Genomic DNA, 22,020 nt, shown 5'->3' on the forward strand with positions numbered 1-22,020 from the left:
CAGCTGCCCCTGTACCGGGAGCCGGTCCTGACTCCTAACCCGAGCCTGTACCACTACCTGTGCCTGAAGATAGCCCCTGTAGTTCAAACCTACATGCTACATCTTATCCTGAAGATAGCCCCTATAGTTCAAACCTACATGCTGTGACACCAACTTCTGTCACTGGACCCCACCACTGTGCACTAGCCTCTACAGCCACATGAGTCCTGTAGCTGCTCGTGTACCCACAATTGCCCCTAGCCCCTGCCACTGCTCCGGGCCCTTGCCAATGTGGGTGTGCCTATAGCTAGCCCCTGCCATCATGCAGGCACCTGCAGCCAACCCTGCATTCAAGCATGTGTACACCACAACCTGCCCTGATTTCTTGCTGAGGATCCCAACAGTCCTTGCAGGTACTAAGGACCCCCCACAGTTCTTGCTGTCAAGGATCACAGAGTTGCCAATGTCATGGACCTTAGCTTCTTGAGCCAATGAGATACTTCACCACCCCAAATCTTGACATATCTGTGAATTTTCCAGTTTTCTTCTTGTCATTGATTTCTAGTTTCATACCATTGTGGTTGGAAAAGATGCTGGATTGATTTCAAACTTCTCAAATTCATTAAGACTTGTTTTGTGACCTAACATATTATCTATCCTGGAGAATGTTCCATGTGCACTTGAGAAGAAAGTATATTCTGCTGTTGTTGGATGGAGTGTTCTGTAAATGTGTATTAGGTACATCTTGTCTAATGGGTAGTTTAAGTCCAATGTTTCCTTATGGATTTTCTGTCTGAATGATCTATTCATTATTGAAACTAGGATATAGAAGCCCCTTACTATTTTGTTGTTTTTTTGCTTTTTATCCCACTACTATTTTGAATTGCCGTCTATTTCTCCCTTTAGGTTTGTTAATATTAACTTTATATATTTAGATGCTCCTATGTTGGGTGCATAAATATTTACATGTTATATCCTCTTGTTAAATTGACTTATCATTATATAATGACTTTCTATGTCTCCCATTTGTTTTCTCTTAAATAAGTATAACTACCCCTGCTTTCTTTGGGTTTCCATTTGCATGAAATATCTTTGTCCATCCCTTCATTTTCAGTTTCTGTGGACCCTTAAAGATGAAGTGATATTTTGGTTTTTTAAAAAATTTTATTGAAGTATAGTTGATGCACAATGCTGTGTTTAATTTCTGCTGTACAGCAAAGTGATCAGTTTTATATTTATATATTTTTTTCATATTCTTATCCATTATCATTTATCACAGGATATTGAATATAGTTTCCTGTGCTATACAATAAGACCTTGTTGTTTATCCATCCTATATATAATAGTTTGTATTTGTTGATCCCAAACTCCCCATCCTTCCCTCCTCTATTCCTCCTCCCCCTTGGCAACCACAAGTCTGTCCTCTATGTCTGTGAGTCTGTTTTTGTTTCATAGATACGTTCATTTGAATTGTATTTTAGATGCCACATAAAAATGATAGATGGTATTTGTCTTTCTCTTTCTGACTTGCTTCACTTACTATGATAACCTCTATTTGTGTCCATGTTGTTGCAAATGGCATTATTTCATTCTTTTTTTATGGTTGAATAATATTCCATTGTATATATGTACCACATCTTCTTTATCCATTCATCTGTCAATAGACACTTAGGTTGCTTCCGTGTCTTGGATATTGTAAATAGTGTTTCTATGAACATAGGGGTGCATGTATCTTTTCAAATTATAGGTTTGTCTGGGTATATGCCCAGGAGTGGGATTGCTGGATCATATGGCAGCTCTATTTTTAGTTTTTTAGGAAACCTCCATACTGTTTTCCATAGTGGCTGTACAAATTTACATTTCCACCAACAGTGTAAGAGGGTTCCCTTTTTTCCACACCCTCTCCAGCATTTGTTACTTGTAGACTTCTTAATAATGCCATTCTGACTGGTATAAGGTGGTGCCTCATTGTTGTTTTGATTTGCATTTCTCTAATAATTAGAGATGTTGAGCATCTTTACATGTGTCTGTTGGCCAACTGTATGTCTTCTTTGGAGAAATGTTTATTTAGGTCTCTGCCCATTTTTTTTTTGATTGGGTTGTTTTGTTGTTGTTGTTGAATTGTATGAGCTGTTTGTATATTTTGGAAATTAAGGCCTTGTTGGTCACATCATTTGTAAATATTTTCTCCCAATCTGTAGGTTGTCTTTTTGTTTCATTTATGGTTTCCTTTGCTGTCCAAAAGCTTATAAGTTTGATTAGGTCCCATTTCTTTATTTTTGCTTTTATTTCTACTACCTTGGGAGACTGACTTAAGAAAACATTGGTACAATTTATGTCAGAGAATATTTTGCCTATATTCTCTTCTAGGAGTTTCATGGTTTCTTGTCTTATATTTGTCTTTAAGCCATTTTGAGTTTACTTTTGTGTACGGCATGAAGGTGTGTTCTTGCTTCATTGATTTCCATGGGGCTGTCCAACTTTCCCAACCCCGCTTGCTGAAGACACTGTTTTTCCCTATTGTATATTATTGGCTCCTTTGTCAAAAATTAATTGTCCATAGGTGTGTGGGTTTATTTCTGGGCTCTGTATTCTGTTCCATGATCCGTATATCTGTTTTTGTGCCAATACCATGCTGTTTTGATTACTCTAACTTTGTAGTATTGTCTGAAGTTAGGGAGGGTTATGCCTCCAGCTTTGTTCTTTTTCCTCAAGATTTGGCAATTCTGGGCCTTTTGTGGCTCCATATAAATTTTAGGGTCATTTGTTCTAGTTCTGTGAAAAATGTTGTGGGTATTTTAACAGGTATTGCATTAAATCTTTAGATTGCTTTGGGTAACATGGCCATTTTAACAATATAAATTCTTCCAATCCAAGAGCATGAGGTATCTTTCCATTTCTTTGAATCATCTTCAACTTCCTTTATTAATGTTTTGTAGTTCTCAACATACAATTCTTTTACCTGCTTAGTGAGGTTTATTCCTAAATACTTTTTTTTAATGTGATTTTAAAAGAGATTATTTATTTACATTCCCTTTCCAATATTTGATTGTTAGTGTAAAGAAATGCAACCAATTTCTGTATGTTAATCTTGTACTCTGCTACCTTGCTGAATTCGTTTATCAGTTCTAGCAGTTTTTGTGTGTAGCCTTTAGGGTTTTCTACCTATAGTATCATGTCATCTGCGTATCATGACAATTTTACCTCTTCCCTACCAATTTGAGTAATTTTTATTTCTTTTTTTGTCTGATTGCTGTGGCTAAGACTTCCGATACTACTTTGAAGAGAAGTCGTGAGGGTGTGCATCCTTGTCTTTTTCCATATTTTAGGAGGAAGGCTTTCAGCTTTTCACCACTGAGTGTTATATTGGCTCTGGGTTTATCCTAAATAGCTTTTATTATTTTGAGATACATTCCCTCTATACCCACTTTCATAAGTGTTTGTATCATGAATGGATGTTGAATTTTATCAAATGCTTTTCTGCATTTATTGAGATGATCATGTGGTTTTTGTCTTTTCTTTTGTTGATATGGTATACCACATTGATTGATTTGCACATGTTGAACCATCTATTGTGTTTTTATCCATTTAGCCACTTTATGTCTTTTCTTTGGAGAATTTAGTCAAATTACATTTAAAGTAATTATTGATAAGTACGGATTTACTCTTTTTTTTTTTTTTCAACATCTCCACCGGGGCACAATTGCCCCACAATGGCGTGTTAGTTTCCACCCCACAACAAAGTGAATCAGTCATACATAAACATATGTTCCCATATGTCTTCCCTCTCACGTCTCCCCCCCCCACCCTCCCCATCCCACCCCTCCAGGCTGTCACAAAGCACCGAGCCAATATCCCTGTGCCATGCGGCTGCCTCCCACCAGCTATCTACCTTACTACGTTTGTTAGTGTGTATATGCCCATGACTCTCTCTCACCCTGTCACAGCTCACCCTTCCCCCTCCCCATAACCTCAAGTCCGTTCTCTAGGAGGTCTGCGTCTTTATTCCTGCTTTACCCCTAGGTTCTTCATGACATTTTTTTTCTTAAATTCCATATATATGTGTTAGCATACGGTATTTGTCTTTTTCTTTCTGACTTACTTCACTCTGTATGACAGACTCTAGGTCTATCCACCTCATTACAAATAGCTCAATTTCGTTTCTTTTTATGGCTGAGTAATATTCCATTGTATATATGTGCCACATCTTCTTTATCCATTCATCCGATGATGGGCACTTAGGTTGTTTCCATCTCCGGGCTATTGTAAATAGAGCTGCAATGAACATTTTGGTACATGACTCTTTTTGAATTATGGTTTTCTCAGGGTATATGCCCAGTAGTGGGATTGCTGGGTCATATGGTAGTTCTATTTGTAGTTTTTTAAGGAACCTCCATACTGTTCTCCATAGTGGCTGAACCAATTCACATTCCCACCAGCAGTGCAAGAGTGTTCCCTTTTCTCCACACCCTCTCCAGCATTTATTGTTTCTAGATTTTTTGATGATGGCCATTCTGACTGGTGTGAGATGATATCTCATTGTAGTTTTGATTTGCATTTCTCTAATGATTAATGATGTTGAGCATTCTTTCATGTGTTTGTTGGCAGTCTGTATATCTTCTTTGGAGAAATGTCTATTTAGGTCTTCTGCCCATTTTTGGATTGGGTTGTTTGTTTTCTTGTTATTGAGCTGCATGAGCTGCTTGTAAATTTTGGAGATTAATCCTTTGTCAGTTGCTTCATTTGCAAATATTTTCTCCCATTCTGAGGGTTGTCTTTTGGTCTTGTTTATGGTTTCCTTTGCTGTGCAAAAGCTTTGAAGTTTCATTAGGTCCCATTTGTTTATTTTTGTTTTTATTTCCATTACTCTAAGAGGTGGGTCAGAAAGGATCTTGCTGTGATTTATGTCATAGAGTGTTCTGCCTATGTTTTCCTCAAAGAGTTGATAGTTTCTGGCCTTACATTTAGGTTTTTAATCCATTTTGAGCTTACTTTTGTGTATGGTGTTAGGGAGTGATCTAATCTCATACTTTTACATGTACCTGTCCAGTTTTCCCAGCACCACTTATTGAAGAGGCTGTCCTTTCTCCACTGTACATTCCTGCCACCTTTATCAAAGATAAGGTGTCCATATGTGCATGGGTTTATCTCTGGGCTTTCTATCCTGTTCCATTGATCTATCTTTCTGTTTTTGTGCCAGTACCATACCGTCTTGATAACTGTAGCTTTGTAGTATAGTCTGAAGTCAGGGAGCCTGATTCCTCCGGTTCCTTCTTTCGTTCTCAAGATTGCTTTGGCTATTCGGGGTCTTTTGTGTTTCCATACAAATTGCAAAATTTTTTGTTCTATTTCTGTGAAAAATGCCAGTGGTAGTTTGATAGGGATTGCATTGAATCTATAGATTGCTTTGGGTAGTAGAGTCATTTTCACAATGTTGATTCTTCCAATCCAAGAACATGGTATATCTCTCCATCTATTTGTATCATCTTTAATTTCTTTCATCAGTGTCTTATAATTTTCTGCATACAGGTCTTTTGTCTCCTTAGGTAGGTTTATTCCTAGATATTTTATTCTTTTTGTTGCAATGGTAAATGGGAGTGTTTTCTTGATTTCACTTTCAGATTTTTCATCATTAGTATATAGGAATGCCAGAGATTTCTGTGCATTAATTTTGTATCCTGCAACTTTACCAAATTCATTGATTAGCTCTAGTAGTTTTCTGGTAGCATCTTTAGGGTTCTCTATGTATAGGATCATGTCATCTGCAAACAGTGACAGCTTTACTTCTTCTTTTCCGATTTGGATTCCTTTTATTTCCTTTTCTTCTCTGATTGCTGTGGCTAAAACTTCCAAAACTATGTTGAATAAGAGTGGTGAGAGTGGGCAACCTTGTCTTTTTCCTGATCTTAGTGGAAATGCTTTCAGTTTTTCACCATTGAGGATGATGTTTGCTGTGGGCTTGTCATATATGGCCTTTATTATGTTGAGGAATGGATTTACTCTTGACATTCTGTGCATTGTTTTCCGGCTCTTTTGTAATTCTTTTGTCCCTTTCTTATTCTCTTTCTCTCTTCCTTTGAGAATTGATGATTTTCTGTAGCGGTGTGCTCAGATTCTTTTCTTTTTATCTTTTGTGTGTCCATTATATGTTGTTACTTTGTGGTTACCATTATGTTCATATAAAACATCTTATATTTATAACAGTCCATTTTAAGTTCATAATAACTTAGGTTCAAACATACCAATGTTCTATATTTTTACTCTCACATTACTCCACTTTTTTTTTCACACACACACACTATATTTTATTTTTACAAGAGATAAATGAACTGACACCAAGCATTGTAAATGGATGACCACAACAAAAGTAACAATGATTGCAATTACCAAACATGAAAGACACTAATACTATGTCATAATATTGAAATTCAGTCCAGTAATCTTCCACTGTAATAGGTCCTTTACTTTGCATTGAAAATAGATTTGTATACTTTTTGCCTCTGAGTCCTTGTGGGATTTTTTTCTTTTTATTCAAACAGAAAGTCACAAAAATTATAATCATCCTCATCAGTCCACTCAGTCCCATGTAATTAATTCTTTTTTATCTTGATCTTTTGTTAGCACTTTTATGAATTCATCAGTTTTCCATTAGAGTTCTGAAAATGCTTATTCACTCAGTTCAGCAGTATAGTCATTTACCAGAAACCTGTACTTGTCAGAGACTTTTCCATGAATTCCTTGAAGATGAAACCCTTTTATAGAAACATTTTTGCAAAAGCATCAGAATACACCCAGAACTGTCTGTAAATGACAAAAGACTTAAAAATGACCACGGTTAAATATTTGATGAAATTCATAATAATGCAATTGATAAAGAATTGTTATTTCTGAGATATACATTTTAAAGTAATAACCAGAATTATGACTTATAATACCAGAACATATAAGATTTTTAGAAATTTCATGTAATGTCTGAAAAATTTCTATTAACATATTTCATATAAATAACCCAAAGAAAGTTTGGTATTAGTTGTTTTGTTTGTTTGTTTATATTGCAGGTTCTTATTAGTCATCAATTTTATACACATCAGTGTATACATGTCAATCCCAATCGCCCAATTCAGCACACCACCATCACCACCCCTCCGTGCTTTTCCCCTCTTGGTGTCCATACGTTTGTTCTCTACATCTGTGTCTCAACTTCTGCCCTGCAAACTGGTTCTTCTGTACCATTTTTCTAGGTTCCACATACATGCGTTAATATACGATATTTGTTTTTCTCTTTATCACTTATTTCACTCACTATGACAGTCTCTAGGTCCATCCAAATCTCAACAAATGATTCAATTTAATTCCTTTTTATGGCTGAGTAATATTCCATTGTATATATGTACCACTTCTTCTTTATCCATTCGTCTGTTGATGGGTATTTAGGTTGCTTCCATGACCTGGCTATTTTAAATAATGCTTCAATGAACATTGGGGTGCATGTGTCTTTTTGAATTATGGTTTTCTCTGGGTATATGCCCAGTAGTGGGATTGCTGGGTCATATGGTAGTTCTACTTTTAGTTTTTTAAGGAACCTCCATACTGTTCTCCATAGTGGCCGTATCAATTCACATTCCCACCACAGTGCAAGAGGGTTCCCTTTTCTCCACACCCACTCCAGCATTTGCTGTTTGTAGATTTTCTGATGATGCCCATTCTAACTGGTGTGAGGTGATACCTCATTGTAGTTTTGATTTGCATTTCTCTAATAAGTAGTGACGTTCAGCAGCTTTTCATCTGCTTCTTGGCCATCTGTATGTCTTCTTTGGAGAAATGTCTATTTAGGTCTTCTGCCCATTTTTGGATTGGGTTGTTTGTTTCTTTAATATGGAGCTGCATGAGCTGTTTATATATTTTGGAGATTAATCCTTTGTCCGTTGATTCGTTTGCAAATATTTTCTCCCATTCTGAAGGTTGTCTATTCGTATTGTTCATGGTTTCCTTTGCTGTGCAAAAGCTTTGAAGTTTCATTAGGTCCCATTTGTTTATTTTTGGTTTTTTTTCCATTACTCTAGGAGGGGGATCAAAAAAGATCTTGCTGTGATTTATGTCAAAGAGGGTTCTTCCTGTTTTCCTCTAAGAGTTTTATAGTGTCTGGTCTTACATTTAGGTCTCAAATCCATTTTGAGTTAATTTTTGTGTATGGTGTTACGGAGTGTTCTATTTTCATTTTTTACATGTAGCTGTCCAGTTTTCTCAGCACCACATATTGAAGAGGCTGTCTTTTCTCCATTGTATATCTTTGCCTCCTTTGTCATAGATTAGTTGATCATAGCTGCCTGGCTTTATCTCTGGGCTTTCTATCTTGTTCCATTGATCTATGTTTCCAATTTTGTGCTAGTACCATATTGTCTTGATTACTGTAACATTGTAGTATAGTCTGAAGTCAGGGGGTCTAATTCCTCCAGCTCCGTTTTTTTCCCTAAAGCGTGCTTTGGCTATTCGGGATCTTTTTTGTCTCCATACAAATTTTAAGATGATTTGTTCTAGTTCCATAAAAAATGCCATTGGTAATTTGATAGGGATTGCATTGAATCTGTAGATTGCTTTGGGTAGTATAGTCATTTTCACAATATTGATTCTTCCAATCCAAGAACATGGTATATCTCTTCATCTGTTGGTATCATCTTTAATTTCTTTCATCAGTGTCTTATAGTTTTCTGCATACAGGTCTTTTGTCTCCATCAGTAGGTTTATTCCTAGGTATTTTATTCTTTTTGTTGAAATGGTAAATGGGAGTGTTTCCATGATTTCTCTTTCAGATTTTTCATCATTAGTGTATAGGAATGCAAGAGATTTCTGTGCATTAATTTTGTATCCTGCAACTTTACCAAATTCATTGATTACCTCTAGTAGTTTTCTGGTGGCCTTTTTAGGATTCTCTATGTATTGTATCATGTCATCTGCAAACAGTGACAGTTTTACTTCTTTTCCAATTTGTATTCCTTTTATTTCTTTTTCTTCTCTGATTGCTGTGGCTACGACTTTCAAAACTATGTTGAGTAATAGTGGTTAGAGTGGACATCCTTGTCCTCTTCCTGATCTTAGAGGAAATGCTTTCTTTTTTTCACCATTGAGAATGATGTTTGCTGTGGGTTTCTCATATATGGCCTTTATTAAGTTGAGGTAGGTTCCCTCTATGCCCACTTTCTGGAGAGTTTTTATCATTAATGGGTGTTGACTATTGTCAAAAACTTTTTCTGCATCTACTGAGATGATCGTATGTTTTTTCTTCAATTTGTTAATATGGTGTATCACATTGATTGATTTTCATATATTGAAGAATCCTTGCATCCCTGGGATAAATCCCACTTGATCATGGTGTATGATCCTTTTAAAGTGTTGTTGGATTCTGTTTGCTAGTAATTTCTTGAGGATTTTTGCATCTGTTTTCATCAGGGATATTGCTCTGTAATTTTCTTTTGTGGTAGTATCGTTGTCTGATTTTGGTATCAGGGTGATGGTAGCCTCATAGAATGAGTTTGGGAGTGTTCCTTCCTCTGTAATTTTTTGGAAGAGTTTGAGAAGGATGGGTGTTAGCTCTTCTCTAAATGTTTGATAGAATTCACCTGTGAATCAATCTGGTCCTGGCCTTTTGTTTGTTGATAGATTTTTAATCACAGTTTCAATTTTATTACTTGTGATTGGTCTGTTCATATTTTCTGTTTCTTCCTGGTTTGGTCTTGGAAGTTTATACCTTTCTAAGAATTTGTCCATTTCTTCCACGTTGTCCATTTTTTTGGCTTGTAGGAGTCTGTTAGGATGTTTCATATTTGTGCAGTGTCTGTTGTAATTTCTCCTTTTTATTTTTAATTTTATTGATGTGAGTCCTCTCTTTTTCTTGATGAGTCTGGCTAATGGTTTATCAATTTTGTTTATCTTCTCATAGAACCAGCTTTTAGTTTTATTGATCTTTGCTATTGTTTTCTTTGTTTCTACTTCATTTTTTTCTGCTGTGATCTTTATTATTTCTTTCCTTCTGCTAACTTTGGGTTTTGTTTGTTCTTCTTTCTCTAATTCCTTTAGATGCAAGTTTAGATTTTTATTTGAGATTTTTCTTGTTTCTTAAGGTAGGCTTGTATAGCTATAAGCTTCCCTCTTAAAACTGCTTTTGCTGCATCCCATAGGTTTTGGATCATCATGTTTTCATTGTCATTTGTATCTAGGTATTTTTCGATTTCCTCTTTGATTTCTTCAGTGATCTCTTCGTTGTTTAGTAACATATTGTTTATCCTCCATGTGTTTGTGTTTTTTACCTTTTTTTCCCTGTAATGCATTTCTAATCTCATAGTGTTGTGGTCAGAAAAGATGCTTGATATGATTTCAATTTTCTTAAATTTACTGAGGCTTTTTTTGTGACCCAAGATGTGATCTATCCTGGAGAATGTTCCATGCACACTTGAGAAGAAAGTGTGATATGCTGTGTTTGGATGTAATGTCCTATAAATATCAATTAAATCTATCTGGTCTATTGTGTCATGTAAAGCTTCTGTTTCCTTATTTATTTTCATTTTGACTGATCTGTCCATTGGTGTAAGTGAGGTGTTAACATCCCCCACTATTATTGTGTTACTGTTTATTTCTTCTTTTATAGCTGTTAGCAGTTGTCTTATGTATTGAGGTGCTCCTCTGTTGGGTGCATATATATTTATAGTTGTTATATCTTCTTCTTGGATTGATCCCTTGATCATTATGTAGTGTCCTTCCTTATCTCTTGTAGCATTCTTTATTTTAAAGTCTATTTTAAGTGATATGAATATAGCTACTCCAGCTTTCTTTTGGTTTCCATTTGCATGGAATATCTTTTTGCCTCCCCTCACTTTCAGTCTGTATGTGTCCCAAGGTCTGTAGTGGGTCTCTTGTAGACAGCATATATATGGGTCTTGTTTCGTATCCAGTCAGCAAGCCTGTGTCTTTTGGTTGGATCATTTAATCCATTCATGTTTAAGGTAATTATCGATATGTATGTTCCCATGACCATTTTCTTAATTGTTTTGGGTTTGTTTTAGTAGATCCTTTTCTTCTCTTGTGTTTCCCACCTAGAGAAGTTCCTTTAGCATTTTTTGTAGAGCTGGTTTGGTGGTGCTGAATTCTCTTAGCTTTTGCTTGTCTGTAAAGCTTTCGATTTCTCCATCAAGTCTGAATGAGATCCTTGCTGGGTAGAGTAATCTTTGTTATAAGTTCTTCCCTTTCATCACTTTAATTATATCATGCCACTCCCTTCTGGCTTGTAGAGTTTCTGCTGAGAAATCAACTCTTAACCTTATTGGAGTTCCCTTGTATGTTATTTTTTGTTTTTCCCTTGCTGCTTTCAGTGATTTGCACTTCCTGGACTTGGGTGGCTGTTTCCTTTCCCATGTTAGGGAAGTTTTCGACTATAATCTCTTCAAATATTTTCTCTGGTCCTTTCCCTCTCTCTTCTCCTTCCGGGACCCTTATAATGTGAATGTTGTTGCGTTTCATGTTGTCCCAGAGGTCTCTTAGGCTGTCTTCATTTCTTTTCATTCTTTTTTCCTTTTTGTGTTCTGCAGCAGTGAATTCCACCATTCTGTCTTCCAGGTCACTTATCCGTTCTTCTGCCTCAGTTATTCTGCAGTTGATTCCCTCTAGTGTACTTTTCATTTCAGTTATTGTATTGTTCATCTCTGTTTGTTTGTTCTTTAATTCTTCTAGGTCTTTGTGAAACATTTCTTGCATCTTCTCGATCTTTGCCTCCATTGTTTTTCTGAGGTCCTGGATCATCTTCACTATCATTATTCTGAATTCTTTTTATGGAAGGTTGCCTATCTCCACTTCATTTAGTTGTTTTTCTGGCGTTTTATCTTGTTCCTTCATCTGGTACATAGCCCTCTGCCTTTTCATCTTGTCTTTCTGTTAATGTGGTTTTTGTTCCACAGGCTGCAGGATTGTAGTTTTTCTTGCTTCTGCTTTCTGCCCTCTGGTGGATGAGGCTATTTAAGAGGCTTGTGTAAGTTTCCTGATGGGAGTGACTGGTGGTGGGTAGAGCTGACTGTTGCTCTGGTGAGCAGAGCTCAGTAAAAGTTTAATCCACTTGACTGTTGATGGGTGGGACTGGTTTCCCTCCCTTTTGATTCTTTTGCCTGAGGCAACCCAACACTGGGGCCTACCTGGGCTCTTTGTTGGGGCTTATGACAGACTCTGGGAAGGCTCATGCCAAGGAGTATTTCCCAGAACTTCTACTGCCAGTGTCCTTGTCCCCATGGTGAGCCACAGCTCCCCCTGCCCACCCGCCTCTGCAGTAGACCCTCCCACACTAGCAGGTAGGTGTAGTTCCATCTCCCCTGGGATCACTGCTCCTTCCCCTTGGTCCTGATGTGCACACTACTTTGTGTGTGCCCTCCAAGAGTGGAGTCTCTGTTTACCCTAGTCCTGTCAATATCCTGCAATCAATTCCCACTAGGCTTCAAAGTCTGATTCTCTAGGAATTCCTCCTCCCATTGCCATACCCCCAGGTTGGGAAGCCTGATGTGGGGCTCAGAACCTTCACTCCAGTGTGTGGACTTCTGTGGTATAAGTGTTTTCCAGTCTGTGAGTCACTCACCCAGTAATTATGGGATTTGATTTTACTATGATTGCGCCCCTCCTACCTTCTAATTGTGGCTTCTCCTTTGTCTTTGGATGTGGGGCATCTTTTTTGGTGAGTTCCAATGTCTTCCTGTTGATGATTGTCCAGCAGCTAGTTGTGATTCTGGTGTTCTCGCAAGAGGGAGTGGGAGCACATCCTTCTACTCCGCCATCTTGGTTTAAGAGCACGTTCCTCCACTTTTTGTTTTTGATGTCAAGTTTATCTTTTATCTTGTAAGTCCATTAAAATTATTATCATTATAGTCATTTTTAATACTCTTGTCTTTTACCCTTCATTTATAAGTGATTTGACAACCACCATGAAAGAGTAGAGTATTCTAAATTTAACTATATATCTACCTATACTAATGAAATGTATATTTCCATGTTTTCCTATTCCTAATTAGTATCCTTTCATTTCAGCTTGAAGAATTTCCTTTAACTTATCTTCTAAGACATCTGGTGATGAACTTCTTTATGTTTTGCTTGTCTGGAAAACTCTTAACTCCCTTTCAATTTTGAAGGACAACTTTGCTGGGTAGAGTATTTTTAGTTAGCTTAGGAGTTTTTTTCTTTCAGCTCTTTGAATATATCATCCCAGTCTCTCCCAGCCTACAAAGTTTCTGCTGAAGAATCTGCTGAAATTCTTATGGAGCTTCCTTGTATGTAACAGTTTGTTTTTTCTCTTGCTGCTTTTAAGATTTTCTCCTTGTCTTTAACTTTGACAGTTTAATTTTAATGTGTCTCTATGTGGGTCTGTTTGGATTCAACTCATCTGGAACCATCCAAGATTCATAGATCTGGATGTCTGTTTCTTTCCCTAGGAGAGGGAATTTTTCAGCCATTATTTCTTTTCTTTTCTTTTTCTTCTTTTTTTTTTAAAGTGATCTAGTCCTACTGTTTTCCTTTTTCTTTCTTTCTTTTTTTTTAATTGAAGTATAGAGATTTACAATATTTTGTTAGTTTCAGGTGTAGTCATTATTTCTTTGAATAAGCTTTTTGCCCCTTTCTTCTCTCTTTCTTCTTCTTCAGGACCCATATAATGCAAATATTGATGTGTTTGATGGTGTCCCATATGTACCTTACACTATTTTAACTCTTTTTCACTTTTTTCCTTTTTGCTCCTCTGATTCGATGAATTCCACTGCCCTGTCTCCAAGTCCATTGATCCTTTCTTCCACTTGATCTAGTCTTTTGCTGAACCTTCTATTGAATTTTTCAGTTTGGTTATTGTATTCTTCAGCTCTGTGATTTCTGTTTGGTATTCCTTATTTTTCTCTCTCTTTATTGAAATTCTCACTTTGTTAATGTGTTGTTCTCCTGACTTTGGTGAGCAAATTTATGATGGTACTTTGAACTCTTTATCAGGTAAATCAGTTATCTTCATTTCATTAAAGTATGTTTCTGAAGTTTTATCTTGTTCTTTTGTTTGGAACTTATTTCTTTGTTTCTTCATTTTCTCGGATTCTCTGTGTTGGTTTCTGTGAATTAGATGAAACAGCCACTTCTTCCATTCTTGAAGAATGGTCTCATGTGGGATAAGAAGCTTATCATTCAGCCCAGCCCTAGCTCTTAGTTGTATCTCAAACCTTTGTGATTGTCCAAGCCTCCTCCTTTGTTTTAGTGGCTCCCAGTAGTTGATGGTATGCTAATACCTGTTAGTGTCCCAAAGGGGAAGATCTAGATGCAGGCTAATCAGAAGCCAAACTCTCAGGGAGCAGCTTTTGAAATATGTGAATAAACAGGGAGAATGCTGAGATGGAATCTATTGGCTTCCCTGATCTCCAGGGAGGATTGCATTCTGTCCCTAGAGCTAAATTAGAAGCATGACCCTCAGGCAGCAACTTTTAAAGTATTCAAATAGGCCTCTTTCAGGGAAAGGCTGGGAGATGGGCATTTTCCTCTGTACTAAGCTATAGGTAGAGAACCAAAGTGAGTCCTCTTGAATCCATTAGGAACTGTTTCTTTGTTGGCTGTAGTGTTGTATATCTTGTGGACACAGCCCTTTTGGCTTTCAGGGCTAGATGTTTTGGGGGTTTGAGCCTTGGATGGAAGTCTTAAAAGTTGGGGTACTAGATGTTGGGTCAAAACCCTTTTCTCCTAAAGGAGAAATTGGGAGTTGGGAGTTCCTTCCCTATTGTATGTCAGTGTGATGGGGTGGGTTTTATGGCAGGAGTGTGTCTCAGCCTCTCTTATTCATTTCAGTGTGGGTTTTTTTGTTGTTCCTCCAACATGTAGGAGTCACTCAGCTGGATTTTTCATAGGGAATTGTTTCATGTACAGCTGTAGATTCGATGTATCTATGGGAGGAGGTTAATTTAGGAACTTCCTATGTTACCATCTTGGACCACAACCCAGTAAGGTTTATACTCAGTGGTTTCAATGCAGGATTAATTCTATCACTATCTGCCTCTAGGCTTGGCAGGATAATTAAATGAGGTAATGAAATGAGTATAAAGCATTTTGAAAAGAATGGGGCCTTATATAAATATAAGGAAAAGTTACTTTGGCATGCCTGAATAAGAGTGAATTCCAGAATGGGCAAGAAGAGTATGCAGTATGGCTCATCTATTCTCACTGCATGGCAAAGCATATACAAATCTCCCCCTTGCTTATGAAGCTGCAAATAAAGCTGATTTACTTGAAACATTCTATTGTAGGCCAGGTGCCTTGGAAGTCCCAGTATTTGTTGCCAGCTTCTTTTTGAGACATAGCAAGGTGGCTGGTTTATATTTCCAGTTGTTCTAGCTGCCAAATGTCTCAGAAAGCCAAAACAAAACAACTTTCTTCAGCAACACACAGAGAAGTTGCCTTTCTCCTCCCTCCCCGTTCTTTCATTTTAATCTTTTGTAATGTGTGGTTTCCAGATTCCAAAAGTGTAAATGAAACATGTACGTTTTATGGTTTTTATTCTCCAGGGCAAATTGGAAAAAGAAACCATAATGCCTTTTAATCTTCTTTAAACCTTCCTTTTACAAATAATTTATTTCCAAATATCGGTGTTCTTTGCATGATTTGCTTGGGGTGGAGTGGGATAGAAACAGGATTCATATCAACATATTGCATACAATGCTTTTTTCCTAAAGTACAGCATAATCAAAGTAGATAGTTTCGCGGGATTTTTGTGATCATATGATGGGGATAAAATGCTGCAAAAGTACCTTAGACACTTGGGGAGAAGTGGTTGTTACATTTGGGAGAAAAATACCTCAAAGAAATAAAAGGATCTCAGAGGTGTTTCATTTTCCTACTCCTAAGAAATACATTTCCTCAAGCAGGTAGAGGAAGAACCAAATTGAATTGTACTTTCATCATTATATAAATTGTTCAAACAACTGGGAAATATAACTTTTAAATACTAAATGGAATTTGACCCTTGTTAAATATGTAGATTTGAATATTTAACATCACATTTTCCTTGTAAGTTATTTCTTTTATGTATTCTTTACCATCTCAAGTTAGTGTGATTTCCCCTGTGTAGTTTCACGAGACAATGTTTTCATTCACTAACAACATTTCATAATGCATTAATAACATCAACACAGCCAGATTTCCCTGCGTGCCAGCTTCAGTGTTATAAAAGATGTAGGGACATTTGTTAAACCCAGGTAAATATTAAATATCATTTGGGGATGGGGGGTAACAATGTCATTTGCCACCAGCCCTAAGTTCCTTTGAGATGTATAAAAATGCATATGACACATTCAGTGTATTAAGCAGATGCTAGTTCAGCTGTAGTGCATATGCTGGTTTTCAGACACAATTGGAGTGCAGTGGTGGAGACATATGCATGTGTGAAAATTCCAGGTATGAGTTTGGGGGATGCCATTTAATTTTTTTTGAATTTAATTTAAACATTGATCTCCAAGATGTATAAATGATATTAAATTTTGGAAAGCTGATTACAAATATAGCAAAGCATGAAGGAAAATAGTATGTGGACTTGAAAGGATTTTTAAAATTAAATTATATCTTACATGAAATAAATTGATCATTAATTTTGTCTGGAATTTTACTTGGTCCAATAATCAGCTATTGATTTGCAGTTGTTCTTGATTGTTTTATCATGTGACATTCTGAACTGTTTTATAAAGAATTGTTTTGAAGTTTACATATTACAACTCCTTCAACTAGGGAAGCTATTTCTTAATATTCTAGCCCAAAAGGAAGAAAATATTATTTTTCCTTATACTATTCTGAAACATGAAAAATATACTGAAGATTTTTTTTTCTTTACAGGAAAACAAAGTTTTAAAAAGTTTTAAAAGAAAAAGATTTTATAAAAATAAATTTACCCTCTGTGTTTTCTTACTCTAGATAAGTGTATAAAAGTGTATGAAATCATGGGAAAAAAAAAACCTTAATATTAATTGCTAGTGTTTTTTTCTTTTTCTTTCAGCTCTCAGGAGAAGTGATTTTACAAATTGCCAACGAACCAGTTCTGCCCTTTAATGCTCTCGATATAGCTTTAGAAGTTCAAAACAGCCTTAAAGGTAATTTTTCTTTGAATTATAGTAATTTTAGCAAATGAATAATTCTTCAACTAATTGTGAACAAGGAATAGATAAAGTTATCCACTATCTTACTAGCTATGGCAATATAGCATTTCCCTTCCTATAGAGGAGAATCATGAGAAGGGCTTAGAAGAATGTGGGCTACCATGTCAACAAGAATGAGGTATACCTAATATTCAGTTATTTGAAACAAGACTGGCCCAGAAGTTTGTCCTTTGGAATTGGTTTCCATGAAGTATGGGCTGGGTCCATTTGACTGAAGTGTTGGCTCATCCTAGATTAAGGATGACAAAGAGGAAACCAGGAAATTATTTCCACAGTCTCTATTTAAGTTCCTTCCTGTTTAAATCTCTCTCTCTCTCTCTACAGAATTCTAATCACCACCTAATAATTATCCTTATTTTCCCTTTATCTATATACAAATCTTTTACCTAAACTTCTAGTTTGTCACCATTCACCAAACACAAAGGGCAGTATTGTAATTAAATAAATGCACCCTCCTTCTCTTCTTTGGGCCACACATCTTACTGTCAGATCATTTGAAGACATGTATTTCTCAATATAAAAGCCAATATTTTCACTATAGAACTTAAGCAGTAAATCTTGGAAAATGGATCACTCTAAAGAGCCAAATATTTCTAGTATCTGAAACTTTATTAATTTTATTTTAAAATTTTGACTACCTGGGTTGATTCTTAATCCAGAGACTACTACAAAACAATATTTATCTCCCTCAGTGATTCTTATTACTTTTATTATAGTGACTGTGTAAAACCATGACCTTGGGCACAATTGAGCTGTTTAGGGCTATTTTGCGCCCATACTAAATGGCCTCATATTGCTCTGCTTTTGGTATATTTAAGCTAGTCTCTATTTTTTCTACTTTTGTCAAGCTTCTTCTTTTTATTGTCATGAGTGTCACTATCCGTAGCAATTACTCTGTTCTCCACTTATAATTTTCTATTCCTAGAATATTTCTTAGAAACTGAGTAATCAAATATATGGTATTTTACAAAATAAGAACAATATGGGCATAAATAAAGGGTTAAAGACTTCTGTGAATAATATATTTTTTGCAAGGATTTCTTTTAAGCAACTTTTATTTTTTCTGTAGACTGTTTTGCTTTTCTTTAGTTCTCATTTTTTCACTTTAAAAATTCAGTTGCTACTGCATATACTTAAAACTTACAAAGAACAAAAAGAGGAGACTATTATTTGTATTACATAAAGATTTGTTCATCTATAAAGAATAATTCTCATGCATAGAAAGGAGGCTCAAGGAGTATACTGTGAAATAGAAACATTATACAATAGAATTATGAATGATTTACAAGTTGCTTTTCTGAGTTCAAATCTACATAAATGTTTAATACCATTGTAATAAAGATATGAAGAGATATTTTAAAAATTAAACAAAGCCAGCAAAAACAATAACAATACTGTCATTTTAAATTCCAAATTCTATTTTCTTTTTAAATAATTGGGTTTATTTTTTGAATCCATAAGTAATATTATAGCATTATCATTCCTATATGAGCATTTTAAGTAATGTAGGCTACTTCTGAAGGTCAGAAAAAAGTCCTAAAGGGTCATTGTTAGAATTATATTATTACTCTGTTTCTTTGTGGGTAGTTAGGAATCCCTTTGAAAATCCAAAGAAAAGTATGGTCTCTCTCTTCAGAAAATTACACTTGTACAAAAAGCTTTGCATATAACCCCCATAGACTTTACAGGATCTCTTGAACCCATTTACTCATTTAACAAATATTGAGCACCTACTGTATGCCTGGTACACTTATATGACCAAAAAAACAAAAACATAAAACCCAGCCACTAAATAAACAAATAAAACAAAATTAAAATCTCTTCTCCTGAGAAACATACATGCATGGTAGAACAAAATTTGCATAAGTCAAAGCAATTTTTAAGTTAGCTTTATGCTCTAACTGTTCCCTAATATCAATCACTTTGGAGTAAATTTGCATTTTCAAAATAAGTGTTAAAGAGCAGAACTGACTGTGGTTGTATCCAGAGGAGAAATTTCGTGTGGGAATATAAATTTGAGAGCTGCCCCAAATGAGATTTCTGAGGGGTTGAGTGCGGATAGAGGACAGAAAAGGTTTAAGATTTCTGGGCACTCCTGAATTTAGAAATTGGGAATAGGGGAATCAGAGGAGGAGACTAAGAAGGAGCAGACAAAGAGTAAGAGACAAACTCGGTGAATGTGATAACCTGAAGCCAAGTGAATAAACGCTTTCAAAGAGGAAGGAGTGATTCACTCCGTCAAATACCGCCACAGGTTAAGAAAAATTAGGACTGAGAGTTGACTGCTGGATTTAGCAATTTGGAAGTCATTGGTGAGCTCAACAAAAACAATTTTAGTAGAGTGGTATATGAAACAGTCTGATTAGAGGGGTTCAAAAGAGAATGGGAGTTGATAAATTGGGGACAGGTGATGGTAGATGGAAAGCATGGAGTTGAGCATGGTTAGCATGTTTTTATTTTGATGAGAATGATCGGATGGAGAGTGAAGATTTGATTTAGAAGAGTGAAAGGAGAATTGCTGGAATGATTTCTTTGACTAGAAGCTGCATAAGGTGGAGGACGTTGCCTTAGGTATGAATGCGGTTGTCCACCCATAAAAATGTGAAGGAAGGCAGAGCATATGGCACATGGGTAGATGTGGTGCTGGGAGCTCTTTGCAAGTCTCCTTAGATTGTAAAACACAATAAAATAGTTGGTTGAGAAGGTGGTAGAGTGAATGAACTATGAAAATGGGATTAGTCTTTTGGGCAACGTTAAGCTCTCAAAAGAAATATATTTTACATGAGATAATTCAACATAATTGTGTATCTTTTTCCAGCTTTCAGCTCAGGATTCAGGCATAAAGCAGGCAGAGTTGGATTTAATCAGAGCTAGGTTTTGCTGGGAGAGGGTAATGAACTAGATAAGGTAAGGAAAAATGAGAGTGTCTGCAAAGCAGCATTCATAGCGATGGACTGATGTATCTAAACTGGGTATAGAATAACGCGAGGATGCAAAGGGAAAGAGGGTGAACATGAATAAAGGAGGATGGATAGACTTTATTTATTGGTGAAATCAAAGAATTAAGGAAAAATAAGCTGAAAAGACCAGCAAATGGGATTATTGAAAATTTGACCATGTAAAGAGTGCAGATATTGGTAATGACAGTGTACGGGCTGAGGTATGACCATGGAAGTATGGTAGCTGATCAATAGAGGAAAAGAGGCTATGGAGAAGAGAGGCCAGACTATGTCTACATGGATATTGATATTGTCAAGAACTAAGATAGGAGTAATTTTTTTAAGAGAGAGTGACTGAGCCAGGAGCTAAAATCTTCAGAGAATGAGCAGCAACTTAGAGACACCTCATATTGTTCTTCTATGGCTAGTGGTACAAAGGGTGTGGGAGAAAAAAGAGCTACCGCCTGAGAGGGCTGCAGTGGGAGAAATGTCAACAGGGGAGAGCCAGGTTTCAGTTAAGGCAAAAAGGTAAAGAAAACGGTCTGAAAATAGATGAGATTAATAATCCTTTCTTTAACAGTTATATCTCAAAGCATGTAATTACAGGGGGAAAAAATCAAACCTCAGTCGTTCTACAATGATTTCCACTGCAGGCCAGACATGGCAAAGTCTAGATGAACCTCTCCCCAGAATCCCAGGTTCTCAGTTGGATGAGCCAGGAGCATTTTGGCTTCTTGCTGTAATATTGGACCGTTTCTTCTTTAGTTGTTAGTTATTTTTGAGTTTTGTTTCTTTTGATGTGAAACTACTTGGGTCTTCCTGTCACTTTCACTCTGAAAGATGTGGCCAGACTCGAGATGTACCCATACTAAAAAGACAAAGCAAAACAACAAAAAAGTAACCCCCAAAATGGGCAAAAATTATTCTTTTACCATGACCTACATATAAGTATTTGATCAAGGGGATATGAGTTGTCACCTTTAAGCTATACATTTTTGTATTTTAGTTATCATGATTCAAAATTATTTGAATTATCTGTACTATAGTAAAAGGTTATTCAAATATTTGCTAAATTGTAGGTGATTTGTTTTACCTGTTCTATTTTGACTACTTTGGTTTTAACCTTATTTTTAAAATAGAATACTTTAATGTACTAATGTGTAAATAATGGACACCACTTATCAACAACTAAATAAATATTTCAGTTTCAGTTTTAACTACAATGCTAGACGACTTCATTAGCTAAATAGTGTTCCTGTAGCATGTTAAATGAAACATATAATTTTACTGCTTAATACAAGCTTTAATTGTTGATATATTTTCTTATTTTGCTATGGCAGTTAATGGTGATTAGTCTTAAATTCTCAATTACAGTTTAAAAAGAAAGACCTTCAAGGCTGAACTATAAAATACTGTTTCTCCTTACTGCAGAGAGTATAAGTATGAAGGTCTCTGAAACCCAATTGCATTTTCAACAGTGTAATTTTTACCCCTTGACAACCAGCCATCTTGTTTATTTATTACACAGTTTATGGTAGCAGCAGACCATTCTCTATCATTCTCACAACCACCAGAAAAAAGAATAATTTACCAGTGAATAATTTGTTTGAGTTGATTTATTGGTTGGTTCCTGAAAGCTCATTTTGACTGAGTGACCTTGGCTCTTAATATTTGGTCAATGCCAAGCACATAATAGAGAATGAATATTTATACATGGTGCATGGGGATATAGTGTAAATAGTGACTGATAAGATAACTGACATGCTTCAGATGTATTTGTGACAAATAAAAGTATGTCCAAAAAACGCACATACAAGGCAATGGTACGAGTTTATAGGGGCAAGGGAAGGTGTCAAGAATAAGTATCACCACACCCTTGAACCTGGAAGCTGACTAAGGAGTGAGAACTA

General features: G+C 36.1%; 1 protein-coding gene across 1 annotated transcript in view; it reads left to right on the plus strand.

The window, feature by feature from the left end:
• The window catches only part of NAALADL2 (N-acetylated alpha-linked acidic dipeptidase like 2), a 950,604-nt gene that overhangs the window by 840,545 nt on the left and 88,039 nt on the right, over positions 1 to 22,020 (plus strand). Inside the window, 1 exon segment of the mRNA XM_060149018.1 lies at positions 17,012 to 17,105. Coding sequence (XP_060005001.1) covers positions 17,012 to 17,105 — 94 coding nt within the window.

Source organism: Lagenorhynchus albirostris, chromosome 5 (assembly GCF_949774975.1).
Source record: "Lagenorhynchus albirostris chromosome 5, mLagAlb1.1, whole genome shotgun sequence".
In the NCBI taxonomy this organism is placed as follows: domain Eukaryota; kingdom Metazoa; phylum Chordata; class Mammalia; order Artiodactyla; family Delphinidae; genus Lagenorhynchus; species Lagenorhynchus albirostris.